The sequence below is a fragment of the Pagrus major genome, chromosome 2, assembly GCF_040436345.1.
Source record: "Pagrus major chromosome 2, Pma_NU_1.0".
Taxonomy (NCBI): domain Eukaryota; kingdom Metazoa; phylum Chordata; class Actinopteri; order Spariformes; family Sparidae; genus Pagrus; species Pagrus major.
The window spans coordinates 3938346-3958128 of record NC_133216.1 but is presented as its reverse complement, the minus strand read 5'-3'; the positions used below and the strand labels follow the sequence as shown (position 1 = coordinate 3958128).

Here is a 19783-nt window from a genome sequence, read left to right as displayed (position 1 = left end):
ATCAATAAGGGTTAAGGAGTATAAGTAGGTGCAACTTTAAAGATTTTAATGATGGTAATAGAACTTTTTGTGGCACAAATGATTATTCAGTGAAAAGTATTTTTTAAAACGTGTGTGGTAAGGATCATTAACTTGAAACACACTAAAACAACACTAAAATGTGTACTTTTGTTGAAAGGCTCATTCTAGTTTTGTGGGAAAATAGCACATAATTTACACTCATAAATTAGACGTATACTACTAATGAACATATATTACAACCCCACCATTTTAAGGGTAATTATGTCGTTTCTTTCTTGGCAAAATATCGTAATTTATCGATGTTTACCTTTAGTGGGCTGTCTATCAATTTTATTTTGAAATGCGGACGTGACACCGGAAGCGGATATGGGAGACGGAACCTTTTCGGAGACGCACCGTCCGCCATGTAGGACAGCGAATACGTTAACGCGGAAGAAAGACAGTTGTTGTGGTTCAGCTCGTCGGACTCTGATTTAAGTTTCGGTTTTCTCAGTCTTTAAAAATGCGCTGCGTAGTGTCGGACCCAGCGGGCTGAGTTTATCACCGGACCGAACTAAAAATGGAGGCGAGGTTCGGCAGCGAAGTGGCGACAGTCGTTGAAGTCGCCATTCAGGCGACCGTGTCTGTTTTCAGGGATGTCTGGGCGAAAGAGGCGCCAAACGCGGAGTGGGACGAGGCGAAGTTGGGCGAAATTCAGGAGATAGAGAAGTGTCTGGTGGTTCAGGTCCACAAAGTGTTCACGGAGTTCTCCTCCGAGCTGTTCGAGGAGAACGAGGCTCTGCGGGCCAAAGTGGAGCAGCTGGAGGATGTGCTGCAGAGGAAAGCCGGGCAGCTGGAGCAGGAGCTGGAGGCCAGAGTGGGTCAGCTGGTCCGGGAGATGGAGCAGCTGGAGAGCGAGCTGAAGAGCATCCGCGAAGGCAGCAGCAAGACAGGGCCAGGCCCGACCTGCTCTCTGATAGGTGAGGGGCAGTCATCGATCAATCAACCGATCGATCACTCCGATTACCGCATGAAAACTCATACCTCAGTGGGACTGAGATGACAAACATCAGAATCAAAATGTTGGAGAATAGTGAAGAAAATACACCTTATTTACATCAGATGTTTGCTTTACAACCCTCAAACCAAAGATATTTGATTTACAGCAGATCTGCAGCTTTTAGATGAAGTGGCTCTTTGACATTTTTGCTCCTTGTTGCACTACATAAGCTTGATATCTGCAGATACAAGGCGTGAAATGTCTTTATTTTCTTTGTGTGTCAGATCACTCATTAATTAATGTCTCTGTGTCTGGAAACAACACAGGAGCACCGGTGTTATCTGCCTCCACTGATCAAGCCGCACCACAGCCTGCTGCACCTCTGGTTGCTGCGGAGGAATCCACCTCGGACCCTCCTCCGATTTCATCTGGAAGCACAGAAGCTGCATCTGTGACTATCCCCAAACCTTCGATAACCCCGATGATGTTTGTTGGCAGTGTCGGCTCTGCTCCCACCATGTTGTTGGTCGGTGCCAACCAAGTCGTCACCCAGGCTTCCACGCCATCGACAGCTGTGTCTGAAACAACGGGCGCAACGCAGCTCATCCTCAAACCAGCAGCCTCGCCTGGGTTTACGCCTCAAGATGTCCCCAGTCCAGACTCCAGCACCGTCAGCGGTGTCGACTCGACACAGGAAAAGGTTGGGTGTCTCTGTGATGTTTTAAGTTTAACTCTGTAGATTTAGATTTGTGTGGAAGCAAGGATGTCGTAAAAATGTTAAACTTTGCTTTATACTGTACTGTAAATATCTTTCAGGTGATACTGGTTTGGACCTGTCGAAGTGTCTGTGTACTTGTCAGCTGCAGTCACAGACAAGTCACAGTTCTGCTGTCATGTTTCTTTATATACAGAACTGTGACGCTTAGGAAACTATTTACTGTTGCCTGCAAACAACTTTTTACAATCCAATTATTTCCTTTTGCATCACAGAAATCTGTGGAAGAGGCACCTCCAGGGAAAACAAAGAGGATCAGGAGACCAACTTCTAAAATGAAAGAAGGTATGATTAGCTTTCACACTCTTTCTTCTTACAGGATGTGACCATCACATTAAAGTTTGGGAAGGAACAAGAATAGGTAGAGGGTACATTTCTCTTAAAAAAAGGTACATATTTAAATTAAATCTTCAAAAAATGGTACGCTAATTTCATAAATGTCTTCCCTCTATTTCCAGTTTCCACTGACAACAGCACCGAGGAGAACCAAATCAAGTCAGGTGGGGCGCAGAGAAGAAGGCTTAAAAAGAAAGACTCAGAGACGGTGAACCGGTTCTCCTGTGAGCACTGTGCTGCCAGTTTTCATTGGAAAGCTGAATTGAAGAAACACGCGAAGCTCCACCAGATGCCTTTTCCTTGTGAGCAGTGTGGCAGAAGTTTCCTTGAAAAGAAGTCTCTGGAGAATCACCTTTTACGCCACGAGACACGTAAAACCCCCCTGCCCTTCCCCTGTCCTCGGTGTAAAAGGTCGTACAGAAAAGAGGAGTCGCTTCAGAATCACCTCAAACGTCACCAGAGGTCGAAACCGCCAAAGCCGTTCGCCTGCGATCAGTGTGGGAGAACATTCAGAATTCAGCAGTCTCTGGAAAACCACCTCTTGCGCCACGAGAAGTGGAAGCAAATGATTAAGTGCGAGCATTGTGACAGGACTTTCAGGACGTCGGTGCTGCTGAAATGTCACATGTCCGTGCACTCTGAAGAAAGGCCGTTCAGCTGTGCGATATGTGGGAAGGAGTTCAAGAGTAAAGACACCCTTCGCTTCCATCAGGTGGTTCACACGAACACCAAAAAATACAAATGCACGATGTGCGACGAGACTTTCAAATACGCCCACTCCCTGACCGTTCATAAGAGGAAACACACAGGCGTCACTCCGTTCATCTGCAACGTGTGCAACAGGTCGTACAGGACCGGCACTGCTCTGAAAAGACACAGCGTCGTCCACACCGGGGAGAAACCGTTCACCTGTCACATCTGTGGAGCGAGGTTCAGCCTGAACAACAACCTCAAGAGACATATTCGCATTCACACAGGAGAGAAGCCGTTCACCTGCCAGGAGTGCGGCAAGAGCTTCTCGGACAACACCAAGCTCAAGTCCCACATGCTCATCCATGGTGCCAGAAAACCTTTCATGTGCGACCTGTGCGGGAAGACTTTCCTCTTCAACTGCAGGCTGCTGATACATCAGAGGTACGTGCACGCGAACAGGGGCGAGGAATCGGAAGACACGCAAAGATTTTTACAGACTAGAAGGCGAAACAAGTCTGTGGTCAAACCATTCAGCTGCAAAATCTGTCTGAAAGGTTTCAGCACCGCAGGTTCTCTCAAGCTTCATGAAAAAGGCCACAGTGAGCACAAGGAGTTCAACTGCGCAATATGTGCGAAGTCTTTCCACAACAAGTACTCATTCGCTTATCATCAGAGGAGCCACGCAGGAGAGAAGCCCTTCGTTTGTGACGTGTGTGGGAAGAGGTTTTTCCACACTGGCAGTCTAAAGCAGCACGAGCGGATTCACACCGGGGAAAAACCGTACAAATGTGACCAGTGCGGCAAGGCCTTCAGAACAGACGGAAACTACTACAGACACCTGCGGATCCACACGGGCGAGAAGCCGTTCGAGTGCATGTACTGTCACAGGAAGTTCCACCAATCGAATCAGCTCAAGTCCCACATGCAGATCCACACGGGGCAGAAGCTCTACGCGTGCCCGCAGTGTGGCCGAGGCTTCTCCGATTCGAGGCAGCTCAAGAAGCACAGCTGTGACGGCTCGTAGGTGACGCGATGCTGCGGCGTGTCGTCCACCAGAACGCTCAACTCGGCAACAAATATCGCTAATATGTTGTATTAAGGGAAACAAAATACTTTAAAGTGTGGCTTGGTCTATTTATGCTCAAAATATGAAAAGCTGATACAATTCACTCAATTACCATCCTAGTTTAGAAAGAAAAATGTGTCTATTCTGATGAAAATATGCTCAGTTTTTGCAGTCAGTAAATGAAAATACAAGACATTTGCTTGCGATAACTTCAGTGGCAAATGGATGCTTTTGTCTTCACATTAACTTTAGCTTTCTTTTTTTTTTTGGCTGTTGGTCAACTAAGGAGTTTTAACACGGCTAGAGTTAAGAGATAAAACAAAAGTAAGCTTTACGGTATTTAATAGTAAATGTAGTTCAAGTGTTGTTTTTTTCTTCAGCTATTAAAAACACAGATACTACTGCTAGAATTAAAAACAAACTTAATTTAAAAATCATAAAGTTACACATAAAATGAGGTATTGAGAGAAAAGATACCTCTATAAATGTATTGAAGGTAATAAATGCGTTATTGCCAGGTTCATATTTTGAAGACTTGTTATTAGGACTTGGTGTCAGTTGCTGAGAGTTACTTTTATTTCTCTTCACCAGTTGAATCGATATTAAAGTGAAGACTGAAGTCATTTTTGAATGACTTTTTTGTGTTATTTTGAAAGATTTCTGGTTTACAGCTGTTTTGTATTAATTTATGTTTTGTGGATTCAAAATAGTCCTTTAGAAGACCATTAAAATGTAATTATTTTCAAGGAAAATCTGAAATTGTAAAAGGAGTGTGTAATTTACAGTTCTGTGTAATATGGCACTGTATATATATTTTTCTTCGTTTGTTATTGCAATAAAAGAATATTTGCAACCGAAGCCACTTCGAGAGCTTTATTTTGAAGTCGGATTTTTACCTTTGTGCGGCTGCCTCCACTTCCGGAATCAATGGCGGCAACGCTGCTGTTACTTTTCTTTGCTCCTGTGCGAGTCACCTGTCAACTTTAAAGGTAAAAATGTCAGCACACGCAGTGTTTTATTCAGAAACAAAGTTCATCGTGGAGACGGCCATCAAGACCGCTTTTGGTGTTGTCGAAAATCCCAAAGAAGAAAAGTCGTTAAAGGAGCCAAATGTGAGACGGAAGGTGAGTGAAGGTTTGTTTTAGTGATGTCGCTTAATGGTTCAATCAAACGGCCATGATCAGCGGGTCAGAGATACTGTGGTTAGGGGAGATTGTGTCGACGGAGCAGAGACGAGTAGAGAGGCTGCGTAACACCAAACGCAACAAAGATGGCGGACCGTCATCGCAGACAAGCTAGCCAAAATCATCGAGTTAGAGTTGTTGTGTGGGGAAGATAAAGTTCTGGGTGTCATTACGGTGGAAATTGTTGCATAAATATGAGTTGGGGCTTATTTCTGGGTTTTTAAAGTACAGTTTTGTGTTTGTATTAATGGCGTCTGATTAAAAGCTGACATCCAGAGACATGGCGGCTGGACTGACGGGACGTAAACAGAGCCCGTCTTCTTTTGTTCTGTCCTGTATTAATAATTTCTGTAGTTTAAAAAAATATATATTGTAAAGCAGTGTTGTAGAAAGTATTCAGAAGTAACCCAGACGAAAAGTACTTCAGTAAAACACTTAAAGTATCTGATATTAAATGTAAGTTACCTACTGCATAAGTATCAAAACTAATTCCCTGGTAATACATTTACATTATTATCAACAGTAATGTCATGTGAGCCAGTGACTCCAAACCAATGCCGAATGGTATTACTAAATAGGACAAATAAGACACATCTCTATTTTATTAAATTCTACTGCTTCTTCTGTAAAAAGTCTACAAAATGTCTTAAAAATGCTCATCACAATTTCCCAGAACCCAAAGTAACTTTAATTTAACTTTAATATAACAATTCTACACAACAATTCTAAATAAATGGTAAAACGGTACGTCGTTGTATGTCTTCACTCAAACAAACGAACACGCCGACAAAAAGCAGCAGATCTTCACATTTAAGAAGCTGGAACCAACAAATGTTTGACAAAAAATTACTGAAATGATTAATCGATATCATACCAATTTTATTTTGATTGACAAATCAATTAATCGTCAACCAATCATTGCAGCTCTAGTGTCCACCATAAATAAATCTATCATCAGATTATTTTATTTAACAGATGTTTTATAACACATTGTGACAACTGCTTTTTTTTCACCCTCGCAGCCAGAATTGGACGACATTGTAGAAATGTTGGCGCGAGAGGTGACGAGAAAGATCAACGCCATTTTCTCTCAACTGTCCTCAACGCTGCTCAACGAAAACCAGACCCTGAAGGCCACAGTGGGACAGCTGGAGAGCGAGCTGAAGACGGTGACTAAAGACTTTGAAAATGCCAGAATGTGGAGAGAAAACGTCCTGAACGGCTGCCCGGTGCTGTTCGAGCAGAGCGGGCTGATCTACACCTTGAAGCCTTTCGGGGTGTTGAAAAGAAAGATGGATCAGTCGACAGAGGGAGTCACCGGATCATCGCCTGCTGCTGGGACGCAGAGCGGACATGATGCTGGTAATTTCTACTAAAGGAAAAATCCACCACAAAATATTATCCCTGTTAAAAACTTATTGTAAATCCGTTTGGGAAAGTAGACAAGGCATGTGTGGGTTCCTGAAATAATCTCTGGGATGAAGTGAACATCACACAAATGTTATTGAGGACCAGTGGCAGCAGTAATTAAGAATACTTGCATCAGAAAAATATACAAAATACAGTATTTCCAGTTGATTCCAACAATGTCTAATGTGTCTTTGTGTGTTTTCTTCAGTATTAACTTCTTGTTCAGATGGTGGGGAAGCAATAGAGGAGCTGAACTCTGAAGCGGAGTCCTCACCAGAAAGCAGACAAGGTGAGAGTTTAAAAGGTAAATGTGGAAGTGAACCTCATTAACACACAGGAATAAAGACATTTGTGAAGTGTAAATTCAATGATGTGTGGGACAAGATTTCTTTCTTGTCATAAACCACTGGTTCCCAACCTGGGGGGTCTCCAGAGCTTCACAGGGCGTCATGAGGCCTTTTTGGTTTTAAGGGGTTTAAGAAAATGTTTTTTAAAATATACAGTTTGTCTATATCTCAGCAGTTTAGGTTATTATTTAAGATGTAAACTTCTGACAAGACAAGGGCACAATGAAGACCTGAACACAAGCTATATTCACAAAACTTCACTCTCTGCTTAACAGCCTTGTCTTGCATTAGAAAAGTAGAAAGTTAAAAGAATAATAGAACTTACTGAGCCATGGCCAAACATATGCATCGAATATAATATGAAATATCTTTAAAATATGTCACTTATTTGGGGATCATCAGCTTACTCAATGACAGAAAAGGGGGCTTTTAAGAGAGAGGCTGGAAACTACTGTCAAAAACAGTAATTATTTCAGTTTTGATATGTAATTGATGAGATGTTCATTATTCCTGGTCAGAGATTGTTTACAGGTAACAGTGGCTTCCGTAACACTCGATTCTGATTTCAAATACATCAAATAATGATTCATGTGTGACATGATAACTGTGACATGTGTGGTAACGTTTTATTTTATCCCTCCTGTCTAGACGCTGCACAGGATGATTCCACAACCAACACGGCAGAATCCAAAAACACCGACAGCCAAAGCACACAGAAAGCAGAAGTGAGGAAGAAAGCGAAGGTCTTTGTGTGTGACGTCTGTAACAAGAGCTTCAACCGGCAGTTTCACCTGCAGAAGCACATGAACACTCACAAAGAACCCTTCGCCTGCGACCAGTGCCCGAGGAAGTTCAGGAACGCAGCGACTTTTGAGCATCACCTGCTGCGACACGAGGAGAAGAAGTCTGTTAGCTTCAAGTGCCAGATCTGTAACAAGGCGTTCAAAACAAAAATGCACCTGAAGACTCATCAGCTCGTGCACACGGGCGCGAGGCCGTTCGTCTGCTCCACCTGCGGGAAGGGCTTCAAAACAAAACGCAACCTGCAGGCTCATCAGGTCGTTCACACCGCCGAAAAACCGCACAAGTGCTCGGAGTGCGGGGAGAGTTTCAGGTACGCGTTCACGCTGCAGTGCCACAGAAGTGTTCACACTGGTGAGCATCCTTACAAATGCACGGTGTGTGGCAAAGCTTTTACAAAGAGGAGATCGCTCAGGACACACCAGTCGGTCCACAGAGGGAAAATATTTACCTGTGAGACGTGTGGAGCGGGTTTCACCCTCCAGCACAACCTGAAGAGACACATTCGTATCCACACAGGTGAAAAACCATTCAAATGTAAAGTCTGCGGGCTGAGTTTCATCCAGGACAACAAGCTGAAGGCTCACATGCTTCTTCACGGTGCCTCAAAGTCCTTCATGTGTGACCTGTGTGGGAAGACTTTTCTGTACAACTGCCAGCTGCAGAAACACCAGAAAGTTACTCACAATGACAAACACGGGTCTGTCATCAGAAGGCAAACTCGAGAACGAGGAAACCGCAGAGTTATCTATCGACGGGACAGGACGACTGTCGATGTGACGCCGTTCAGCTGCAAGACCTGCCGAAAGGGCTTCGACACCGCGTCTTCACTGAAAAGACACGAGCTCATTCACACAGGAGAGATGCAGTACAACTGCGACACGTGTGGGAAGTCCTTTTTCTACAAAGCTACGTACGACTATCATCTACGGACCCACACGGGGGAACGGCCTTTCGCTTGTGATGTGTGTGGGAAAGCGTTCATCATCCTTCAGGCTCTCAAGTCCCACAAACTGCAGCACTCCGGAGAGAAACCACATAAATGCGAGCTGTGCAGCAAAGCCTTCAGGATCTACGCCAACTACCGAAGACACTTACGGATCCACACGGGGGAGAAGCCCTACGAGTGTGAAGTGTGCGGAGGGAAATTCAGGCAGCTCGGACACGTCAAGTTTCACATGCAGGTCCACACAGGAGAGAGACCGTACTCCTGTAGCAGCTGTGGACTTGGATTTTCAGACTCAAGACTGCTCAAGAGACATAACTGTAGTGAGAAATACCAGAAAATGTTAGGGAGCACAGTCACCACATCATGAAACTGAGAAAATGGTGATAACACTGACAATGCAGCAGCCATTTCTTTGTATTCTTATCCGTGGTAGATCTCAAAATGTTATTTCCTGTCAGGACAAAACACAATTATTAAATCAGTTTATAAACCTGAATTGTTGCAAAGTTGTGCTTGACTGTCAGATGGGATTTTCTCCAGATGGGAGAGTTGTACTGATAACTGAAAGGATTAGTTTCATGTTTCAGGCTGACAGTCTTCTCTGGTGTGATTGTGAAATGTCGCTAGTGTAATGTAAGAAATATTACAGGAGCTACATTCTACAATCAAACCAGGTTTTTTTTAATTTATCTTTTATTTTATTTTATAATGTGTTGGATTTCCGTCGGTTTTAAAGTTTTGGCACTTTTATTGTTAAAGTAATTGCCGGATATGTACGTATGTTATCAAATATGACTTCACGTTTTCCGGTGCTGTAGTTTCTCATTGTGGCCACAGGAAGGAGTTTTATTAAGACATTGTTAATAAAACAGATGTTACTGTTGTCTATCACACAAGTAATCATCTTAAACAATGATGTTGGGTTCCCATGGCTCCTTGAAGTCCTTGAGAATTATAGGGGGAAAAATCAAGACCTTGACAGATAATTATAAATAGACACGAGTCCTTGAAAGTACTTTTTATTTTGTACAACAATAGAAACTGAAGTGTATTGTTGTCTGTAAGCTTTTGTGAAGCATGCCAACTTCTCTCTCTTCCATGCCATGTAGGGTCCTTGAATTTGAGGTAACTGGGCCTGGAAAGTCTTTGAAAATCATTGAATTTGATGCTTAAGCAAAAACTACTTCCTTATTTAATTTAATTCATGTAAGGCAGACTATCTGAGGTCAAACAATGTCTGTCATGTCCAAGCTGATTTGAAACAACCACATGAGGAGAAAGATAGAAAAGAAACGTAGTGCGTGCTTTTATTTTGAAGAACATGAACTGGGAAGAGGAAGTGTTGTGAGCGGCACGAGTTTTGTCACCATAACGACAATATTGTAGCACCAAAAAAGCTGCTAGTTCAATTTTTATCACCACAGAAGTGAAACACACTCACAGCTGACACATTTATTCGCCACAATGTCAGAATTGGAGGCGCAGGTGGCCGCCATTTTGGAGATAATGGTCAACGCGACTGTCGCAGAAATGAGCAAAGTTATCGGCGGCTCCGATTCAACAGATCCAGAAGTGTCATCGTGTGAAAACACACACGGGTCCTCGGCCGACACGGTACGTGAACCACCAGCTGCTGCCGTGTGTTCGTGTGTGTTACATCCTCTCGTGTGTTGATGATTGTGTGTGTTGTTGATGCTCCCTCCTCGTCTGGCGTCTAAACGACCAGCTGATCATAGAAATAGAAGAGCTAGCTAGCTGCTTAAGACAGCTTCCCACGACTAAACTCATTTAACAGCTCAATTCAGGGCTGTCCTGCTGAGTGGAGCGTTTATTCGGGCTAAATTAGATTAAACACGTAAATCTGGTTGAACGAGGTGGCATAACAAGCGAGAAGGATCCATCTTTGATCGCCATTTTGTGTCGGACATCAGGCCCAGGCGCATCTATCTGCTGTATGTCTACAGGCGGCTCAGCCACAGGTTTCATCACCTGCAGGACCAGAAGCTATTGATCACTTATCAATGACTATAGCCACTGCTGAGATGTATCTGTGTACAGTTATTCAAGTACCCAATTTTGAGGTACTTGTCCTTTATTCGAGTATTTCCATTGCATGTTACTTTTTACTTCTACTCCTTGATGCATAAGTTACAAGTTACTTTCAGATCAGTCAGATAATCAATACAACATGAAACACACTAATAAATGACCAGTGATGAAATGTAACTAATTACATTTACTACAATTTTGAGGTACTTGTACTTTACTTGAGTATTTCCAGTTTCTGTTACTTTATACTTCCACTTCACTACATTTTACAAGTATTTACTCTCCTTAATTATCTGCAACAGCCAATAGATTTTTCACCCTTCGCTCTGACACATGATGTGTGTTTGTTCCCATCAGGTGATCCAGTTCAGCGTCTTCATGACGTCTCTGGCTCGAGAAGCCGTGGAGCAGATCTGCCAGCTTTTCCACGAATGTTCCTCCGTGCTGCAGTTAGAAGTACGTCCCTTCACTGCGTCGCTACTGTATATGTGAATGTGGGTTTCAGCCATTTATTTATATCTGTATTTATTTGGCCGATACCTGAAATTAATACTGTGATGCACAGAGGTGAGGTTAAACATCTGTCTTCAGTCTTTGTTTTTACTGTTTCGCTTTCTTACACTTCTTTGTCACTTCAAGGCTACAAATAAGCAGTAAGTTAAAATGGAGGGAAAGAAACTGACAATACAATAAGTGTCTGTAACAATGTGACATTTCTGGTAAAAAATTATTTAGTCAGCACTGCCTTTGTGAAGATTCCTGTTTAAAAATCTTGTGTTTGTGGCACAGGATGCTGCAGAGACCGAGGACCTGAGGAGGAGACTGGAGGCAGCAGAGACGGAGCTGAAACTGGTGCTGGGGGGCCACGGAGGACCGAAGGAGGCGGAGGAGCAGACGGAGGGAAGCAGCAGGCTGGAGGAGGGACGGAGGGCTCTGAGCGGTGGAGCAGAAGGAGAGACCGTCCAGAGCCAGCGCTCGGGGAGGAAGAGTCGCAGAGGTCATGAGTTTATCCTCTAATTGTGCTGTTTGTCTTTATCAAACATCCAGTGGAGGATGGGCTCTGTCAGTTATAATATACCATGAGACATGTTGATATTTAACACAGAAGCTTTGATTACAAAAATAGCAAGTAACTTTCTCATATGTTGGCAAAAATTAGGTAGGGAATCTGCAAATGCAGGGCTGGAATGAACCTAAGTACATTTACGTATGCACTGTACTTAGGAACAGTTTTGAGGTACTTGGAGTTACTTGAGTATTTCATGCTACTTCATACTTCCAATACATTTTGGAGTCAGATATTGTATTCTTTTAAGTTATATGAAACAAAATTTCCAGAAAAATACTCACAGCTTTTTAAATGTTTACAGTTGGGGCTAGTGGTGATGCTGGAGTGAAGAGATCACCTATAATTCATCTTTGGAAAGGCAGAACTTATGAGGTAACGTCCCGTTTTGTCTTTTGCAAATGATCTGGCGTCCTTACAGGACTTGGTCTTCCCCAAACTGTTGCGCACTGTTTTCCAAAATCCTATTGTGCACTGTAGCATTGAGATTTCCCCCTTATTAAAATGAAAGGTCCTTTACTGAACCATGAAAAACAGACCTAGACGGAAAGTACACAAAATTATGCTTTCTATTTTCAGTTCCCTACTTGGCCACCTAGACACTGTGTTGTCTGTGTTTTGTCTCTTAAATCTGTCCTTATTCTCACTTCTCTCAGGACAGCATCCAACCTGTGATAATAAAGGAGGAAGGATTGGAGGCGCTCGCTGACCAGGCGTCCTCTGATTCTGGTCAGTACAGAGATGACCCGAGCCAGGACGACGGTGACGACCCAGACTACCAGGTTGATCTCTCAAATACCTCAACCTTATAATCTCTATAATTGTTTTTATTTCCTTCTTTTCTTATTTCTGCCTGATTATATCCCCATCTATTATATTAAGAATTGAACACACATACTCTACATGGTCTGTGTTTTTTCATGATTAAGAATCTTAAACTGCCCCTATGTAAAGAAGAGGTGGGTAAAAGCAATTGATTAAACAGTTTGGAAAATATTTTCATTAGCTGGAGCCAGAGGATGCAGATGACGGTGAGCCAGGTTATACCACCAGACCTAAACGTGCTGTAAAGCCAAAGATCCATCGAGGCCGAGCAAAGAAGGAGAGTCAGAGTGAGAACCAGCAGCCTCTGAGCTGCAAACACTGCAGGAAAACTTTCACCAAGCTGCTGCAGCTCAAAGCCCATCAGGCTGTCCACGGGGCGAACGCAGAGAAGCCTTTTCACTGCTCGCAGTGTGGCAGAGGCTTTTCATTCCAGCGAAGCCTCAATGCACACATGCTGCTTCATACAGGTGAGTGCGCAGCTTTATGTCAGATTTTCTCGCATCGTAATGAAAAAGAACAGCAGCAAATCCTTACACAAGAAGCTGGAACCAGCAAATGGTTTTGCTTGAAAAATGACTGAAGAGATGAATCATTTTGCTTTCGTCTACAGGTGAGCGACCACACACCTGTGATGTCTGTGGGAAAGGCTTCACCCTGAAGCAGCTCCTGAGGAACCACCAGCGTCTCCATGCTGAGGTCCGGCCATTTCGCTGTGAACAGTGTGGAAAGAGTTTCTACCGAGCTCACGGCCTGAAAATGCATCAGATGGTCCACACAGGAGAGCGGGCCTATAACTGCCAGTACTGCAACAAAAGCTTTACAATACAAGGTAACCTGCAGCGCCACCTGCGCATACACACAGGGGAAAAGCCATTCAGGTGCGAGACGTGTGGTAAAAGCTTCAACCAGGCCGACACTCTGAAAGGCCATCAGAGGATACACACTGGTGAGCGTCCCTTCAGCTGTGAGACCTGTGGCAAATGTTTCATCCAGAAGAGTGCCTTGAAGATGCACCAGAAGACCTCTCACTCAGGTGAGAACTCACTGGCATGCATAGCGTGCGGCAGTACGTTGGCCTGTGTGGACTCGCTTCGGAAACATCTCCAGACGCATGCGGCGACTATTCCGTGTACGTGTGTGCTGTGTGGGCGGAAGCTCAGCTCAATCACTGACCTGCGGTCGCATCAGCAGCACCACACAGTGGACAGGCCTCACAGCTGTGGGCTCTGCGGGAAGAGCTTCAAGTCATCCAGTTACCTGAAGATTCACCTGAAGACGCACAGCGGGGAGAGGCCCTTCTCCTGTGACATCTGCGGTCGTATGTTTACACAGCACAGCAGCCTAAAATCACATCAGGTAGGTTTGAATCGATTGTTGTTGTTTTTGTGAAGGACAGGTTCAACATGAGATTTCATTATCCCTATCATTTGCTGGTTTGAATTAGATTTGATAATCAATTAATGGTTAAAGTAATTTTCGTTAAAGAAAATAATCGACACATGAATCAATAATGAAAATCATCATTACTTGCAGCCCAAGTTTGTAACAACATCCAGCCTTGTGTGGCAGAGGAAGCTGCATGTAATTTCATGAACTGCTTCCAGTGATGTCACTCAGTGGCTAAGTTGCATTGTGGGTAATGTAGGCACCAGGTTTTGAAAAGCAGTCCACTCGATTAGCATTACACTCCTATAACACTGTTGGATTCATTATGGACCTTTCTAGCATGAGGTCCAATGTGGTGTGAATCTTAATGCAAGTCTTTTTACAATTGTATGTCCTACTTTGAAAATTATTTTATTGACAGTTTTTCCTTTTTGAAGGTGGTCCACACAGGAGAGAAGCCATTCAGCTGTGACACATGTGGGAAATGTTTCAGCAACACGGGCAATCTGAACCGACACCAGCGTATCCACACAGGGGAGAAGCCGTTCAGCTGCGACACCTGCGGACGCAGCTTTAACCAGGGCAACAGTCTGAAAGCCCACCAGCAGATACACACGGGAGAGAAACAGTTCATGTGCGACAAGTGTGGGAAGAGCTTCTCCTACCTGAGGAACCTGAAGGACCACAAGTGTTTCTACATCTGAAGCTAATCTGTGATGAGACACCTGCCCTGGTGGCAGAGTGGATGGCGTCAGCTTCCTGTTCCTGTTGAGGAATAAAAAGAGTGACTGGATAATTAAAGAAGAGTTTGCAGTGAAAGTAGTTTTGGTGATCATAAGTGAGGCTAAAGTGAGTACCTTGTTGTGTTTTAAATTGAGGGCATTCACCTGACACTGTTATCCAGACAGACTTGCACTGAGTGAAATAGGTATGAAAGCTTGAATCTGGTACGACAGTAAACTAAGAAGAGCAGATCAAGGTGTTTGGTGTGTTTTAAAGGTATACATGTCGCCCCAAATTGAAAAAATGGTCATAGGAAAGTAAAATGTGACATTTATATGTGGGAATAACTGACAACACACATTTCCAAAGCATCATGGTATCATTGGTGGCTTCTTTATTTGAATATATTTGTAAGCAGAGTTTGCTGGCTGAAAGTAAACTAAACTCAGACTTATTTAAAGGGACAGTTGGCCAATGTGGTATTAGATTTAAAAGTTTACAAGCTTTTTTCATTACTGTCAGAGTCCCAGTTTTAGTAGAGGAATCAAAAACAATCTTACCAGCCACAATTACAATTTATCAATGTTTTGCTGAAAGATATGAAATTATATTTCTCATCTAAGCTGTAAAATCTAAGACTGTAAAATTATGACTGGCTGATTTTACTGTGTGCAGCTTTTTCCAGGATTTAACACAACCCTGTTTAAGTTGTTGAAGATTGATATTTATAATGGTTTAACCAACTTGAAGAGTGCTTTTCTGCCTTTTTTTTCCAAACATAGTTTCATAGCTTATGATCTCCAGTGGATAAATGAAATGCAACTGTTGCCTTGTGTGTTTAATTAAAGCCAATGTGTTCTTATAATACTGAAACAGTTATTTTGTCAGAATGTTTCATCTGTAAATTTTCCTGTGGAGTGTATGATTGTTATATCTCAACTTTGTGACTGTGAGTCAAACTATAAACACTGAAAATTAAATCATGTTAATTTTTTTTTCTTTTATTGTATTCAAAATGCATTCGAAGAAGCTTAATGAGCTTAAAAGTTCTCATTTTTGACTGGTATCCTGCACACACAAACACACTCCACAATTCATAAACATGTTTGTTGTTGTCAAGTTAGCTTTTTTGCAGTTTTTATGAACACATGCTCAACCATCACAGCCTCAAAGTGAGGCTCTTAGTCTCTGTGTAATTATTACTAATTACTTGTGCTCCCTTATCCCAAAATGTAATTGTCAATGATGATGACTTATTTTACACTTTTGCAAGAATCCTCCTAATACAAATCTATCTTGCTCTTTTGAAGGATCACAATATTCCAGTCTGGATTTTCCCTGAATGAATGTTATTGACACTATTTTTGAATGCATCTATAGATATACAAACTTACAGTACCCAGATTGGGGTGCAAATACTTGAAAACCAAAGGCAGACATGAAAAGCAAAGACAGGAAACATGGTTAAAGAGGACCAAACCATTAAAGAGGATGTCCCAGTGTGCTGACTACTATGAGAAAAAGCAGACTCAGCATTTCTAGAGGAAATGAGGGTGATGGGCCACTTGTAGCACTTGTAATGCAATGATCTCTTAACAACATTGGAGACAGAGCTGCCTGTGAGAGTGGTGTATCCTGAGACAAAGAGGAGGAGAAGCAGACTGGCTGGTCTCTGAGCTTCTCTCTGTGCGTGTTGACCCAGCTGCTGATGTAAACTATACGTTTACAGGTGCAGTCCCACAAATTACCTGACAGACAGATAGCACTAAGGTTTCTTAAGAACTCAAAAGTCCCATTCTCCACTGTTCTGAGCTGGTTGGACTTCAAACTCAGTTTCTGGAGGTTTGTAAGTCCTTGAAACACATCAGGCCGCAAGTGATTCAGCTTGTTTCCATCCAGGTTGAGTTCTCTCAGCTTTGAAAGTCGGGCAAAGAGCTGAGAATGGAAATTGTCGAAGCTGTTGTTCTTCAGCAGGAGCCTGCGGAGGTTGTGCAGGAGATGGAAGGTGTCGAAAGGGATGTCATGCAGCCGATTGGAGCTCAACTTAAGCTCTTTAAGGCGGGTCAACCCTGCAAAGTGATCAGGAGACAGATCTGAGATACGGTTCTTGTCCAGATCCAGTGTTGTAAGATGTCTTAGATTCCTGAGCAGGCTTGTGGGAAGGTTATCGATGTGGTTTTCATCTAGTTCTAACTCTTTTAAACCGACAAGGTCTCTGAACTGGTCTGGGTGTAGAGAGGAGATTTGGTTGCGAGAGAGCTTCAGAGAATTCAGTCTCACCAAACCATGAAAGACCGGGTCATTTAGGAACCTGATGTGGTTGTCATGGAGGTGTATTTCCTTGAGGTCCCTCATCTTGTGGAAAATGCCTTTGGGAAGGTGTCTCAGAACGTTGTGCTCCAAGTAGAGGTTCTCTAGTGACTTGAGCTTGTCAAGCAGATCAGGGCGGAGCTTCGGGATGCGGTTGTTCGACAGATGTAGCTCGTTGAGTCCGGATAATGAATCAAATACCCCAACTTCTATGTCAGAGATCTGATTGCTGTCCAGCTGCAACTCTTTCAAGTTGTTCAAGTTACTGAATACATCTGGAGAAAGAGCCGTCAGTCTGTTCCTGTACAAGTCAAGTAACTCAAGGTTTCTGAGGTCACGGAAGACTTTTGGGGGAAGAGAGTCGATGAGGTTGAGACTGAGGCCCAGCTCTCTTAGCATGGTCAGACCTCTCAGGGATCCCGCGGACAGAGTAGTCAGCTTGTTTTTGCTCAAGTCTAGATAAACTAACAGACTCAGTGAGGAGAAGCAATCCTCTGGAAGGCTGGTGAGGCTGTTCTCCTGTAGATTCAGGTGTGTCAGCTTGTTTACATCCCTCAGTGCCTCAGCTGGAGCAGTGACCAGCATATTTCCACTCAGGTCAAGGTGTTGGAGACCTGTCGCTCCTCTTAAGCTGCCGTCATCCAAACTTGTGATTCTGTTTCTAGACAGAACAAGTTTCTTCAACACAGATGAGTTCTTGAACACGCCTTCCTCTATCTTTGTTATATTGTTATGGCTAAGGTGGAGCTCAGCAAGGGAAAAGGCTCCTTCCAATGCACCAACTTTTAACATTTGAATCTGATTAAAGTTTACAGTCAGTTTCGCCAGGTTAGCTAATCCACGGAGGAATCCAATCGGTAGGAATTTGATCTTGTTCTCACTCAGGTCCAGTAAGGTGAGAGCAGGGCAGTTTTGGAACTGACCAGGGTGAAGAAACATCAGGCCATTGTCACGTAGGAAGAGCTTAGAGAGCCTCGTCATATGGGGCCAAACTGCGTTGAGGGACAGGAAGTCATTCAGCTGATTCTTGGTCAGGTCCAGAACCTGACAGAAGATCCAGGAAGGAAAGAAGTCTGATTTGAATAATTCTTTAGAAATATCAAAGAAAAAAATATGTATTATTGGAAAATTTAACCTAGGAATTTCCCGCTGCTTGAGTCTCTAACTGACAGGCAACCACAGTGCTGCATCATTTTCAAAAACATCACACACAAAATGCAGTTTTAGGCTGTGTGAGTTTCCTACCTGCAGCTGCTCCAGCCCACGCAGGGGTATTTCCTGTATCTTGTTGTATGAGACATACAGCTTCTCCGTGCTGTTGGGCAGCTCAGGTATCTGATTCAGTTCTCCCTGGCACACAACAGCTGTCAGTTTGTGGAGACATTGGCAGGTTGGGGGGCAGAGGTTAGACGCCCACACCAAGTGGCTCAAGGAGGCCAGAGTTAAGACTGCCAGCATGGTTGGCTACCGCTGAAAACAGACATGGAGCATGGAGGACAATATTGTTATATTATTTTCAAGTTTGCTTTGGTTTTCAGGCAGAAGATCTGAAAGAGAATTGAGTCAATAAGGCGAGTTAAAACGGTTTAAATTTCTCATTAAAACTAATGTTTTCTTCTTTTTATCCAGATGTATTCTCTTTAGTGTTTGTACTAATGTATTCTGAATAGATTTTATTTTCTTCATTTTGCATTTTGTATTCCTTGAACAATCATAATTCTGACTTGTGGAGGCCTCATTTTAGTTAAAGAGAAATAAACTTCATATACCTGAAGGAAATGTAAACATTTTAAGAATACAATATTGATAATAACTTGTTCTCGAAAAGGTTTTTTGTATTGTTTTGTATTTTTACTCAAAAGTATTGTACAATTGTCTATTCAGGAAAACATTTTCAAACGTTTTCAAGTGCATTGTTGGGCTATTGTATTTGCTCTTAAATCAAAACTTACCGCTGATGAGAAGGAAGTGCTGAAGTTGTGTTTTGCTGCAGGGAGTTTTTGCTAAAAGCTGAGACTGTAGACTGTCTTACTCGACTATACAAGCCGCCTGTAAGTTGTGTTTATTTGTCACAGAGGAAGGTGTGGTTATGAAATGACACCAGCAGACTTCCAACCAATGTGGTTATACGGTAAGTCTGCATGTCTGACAAAAGCATAACTGCATGGCTGATTTTATTTATCTTAGAGAAATATTCAGAGGAAGCAGGAACATTTCATAAATCAATAAAACTTGATAGAATTGATGCATCGATTTTTAATTAGGCCTAAAACGTCTAAAAGCATGTATGATTATATAGAAAGCTAAATGAGAGAGAAAATGTGTTTGAACCTAAAGCTGACTAGTTAAATTTAAGCTTTGCATGTTTAAAAAAGATGGGAAATGACATTTTAATAAAGTTAGAGTTGAGACCAGGTTGGACCAGTCCTTTAAAAAGCAAGTTTAGGATTATGGTTTTGTGTTTTCAAATGTATAGTAAAATGACTCTGTGTGCCTGCTGTTGCACTTTTATCCTTGAAAGCATTTTGGAAAGTGAGCGTATCTCTTCCTCTCTCCCTCCAAGGGCTGTTGAGGATCAATCCAGATTTTAAAGTTAGAAGTAGCTAAAGGTTTGTGTGAGGGCGAGGTCAAGCATGCAGTTGTGACGGTTACACTCAAGAAAGTCAATGGAAGTTTCAAAGTACACAAATATGTGTTTGTTTGTGTGTTGATGGCTTTAGGGTCAGCATGGGCAACAGGCCAGATCAATCCCTGCTGACGTGTTCGGAGCTGCAATAATCACTAGCTGTGGTACACACACACACACACACACACACACACACACACACACACACACACACACACAGACACAACTCTCAATGCA

The 19783-nt window shown here is 42.9% G+C and overlaps 2 protein-coding genes across 2 annotated transcripts; one reads left to right on the top strand and one right to left on the bottom strand.

Moving 5' to 3' along the window:
• Positions 1 to 479: 479 nt before the first annotated feature.
• LOC141011892 (uncharacterized) lies at positions 480 to 15590 on the top strand. Its single transcript, XM_073485234.1, has 16 exons — positions 480 to 980; positions 1327 to 1700; positions 1991 to 2060; positions 2234 to 3824; positions 4730 to 4994; positions 6077 to 6416; positions 6673 to 6768; positions 7460 to 8922; positions 9966 to 10175; positions 10968 to 11066; positions 11400 to 11607; positions 11981 to 12051; positions 12333 to 12458; positions 12683 to 12968; positions 13112 to 13857; positions 14325 to 15590. Exons 1-16 carry the CDS (start codon positions 581 to 583, stop codon positions 14589 to 14591), a joined length of 6612 nt encoding a protein of 2203 aa, XP_073341335.1. The 5' UTR covers positions 480 to 580; the 3' UTR covers positions 14592 to 15590.
• A 502-nt stretch (positions 15591 to 16092) lies between these two features.
• LOC141011884 (uncharacterized) lies at positions 16093 to 18378 on the bottom strand. Its single transcript, XM_073485220.1, has 2 exons — positions 18166 to 18378; positions 16093 to 17964 (listed from the first exon to the last, which is right to left on the bottom strand). The coding sequence occupies exons 1-2, from the start codon at positions 18376 to 18378 to the stop codon at positions 16093 to 16095; spliced, it is 2085 nt and encodes a 694-aa protein (XP_073341321.1).
• Positions 18379 to 19783: the final 1405 nt, after the last annotated feature.

Excerpts from the sequence above, each read along its gene's own strand:
- LOC141011892 (XM_073485234.1), top strand. The coding sequence starts at position 581 with ATGGAGGCGAGGTTCGGCAGCGAAGTGGCGACAGTCGTTGAAGTCGCC. Across the intron at positions 1,701-1,990 it reads TCGACTCGACACAGGAAAAG|AAATCTGTGGAAGAGGCACC; the intron begins GTTGGGTGTCTC and ends TTTGCATCACAG. Across the intron at positions 12,969-13,111 it reads ACACATGCTGCTTCATACAG|GTGAGCGACCACACACCTGT; the intron begins GTGAGTGCGCAG and ends TTTCGTCTACAG.
- LOC141011884 (XM_073485220.1), bottom strand. The coding sequence starts at position 18,378 with ATGCTGGCAGTCTTAACTCTGGCCTCCTTGAGCCACTTGGTGTGGGCG. Across the intron at positions 17,965-18,165 it reads GTGGGCTGGAGCAGCTGCAG|GTTCTGGACCTGACCAAGAA; the intron begins GTAGGAAACTCA and ends ATCTTCTGTCAG.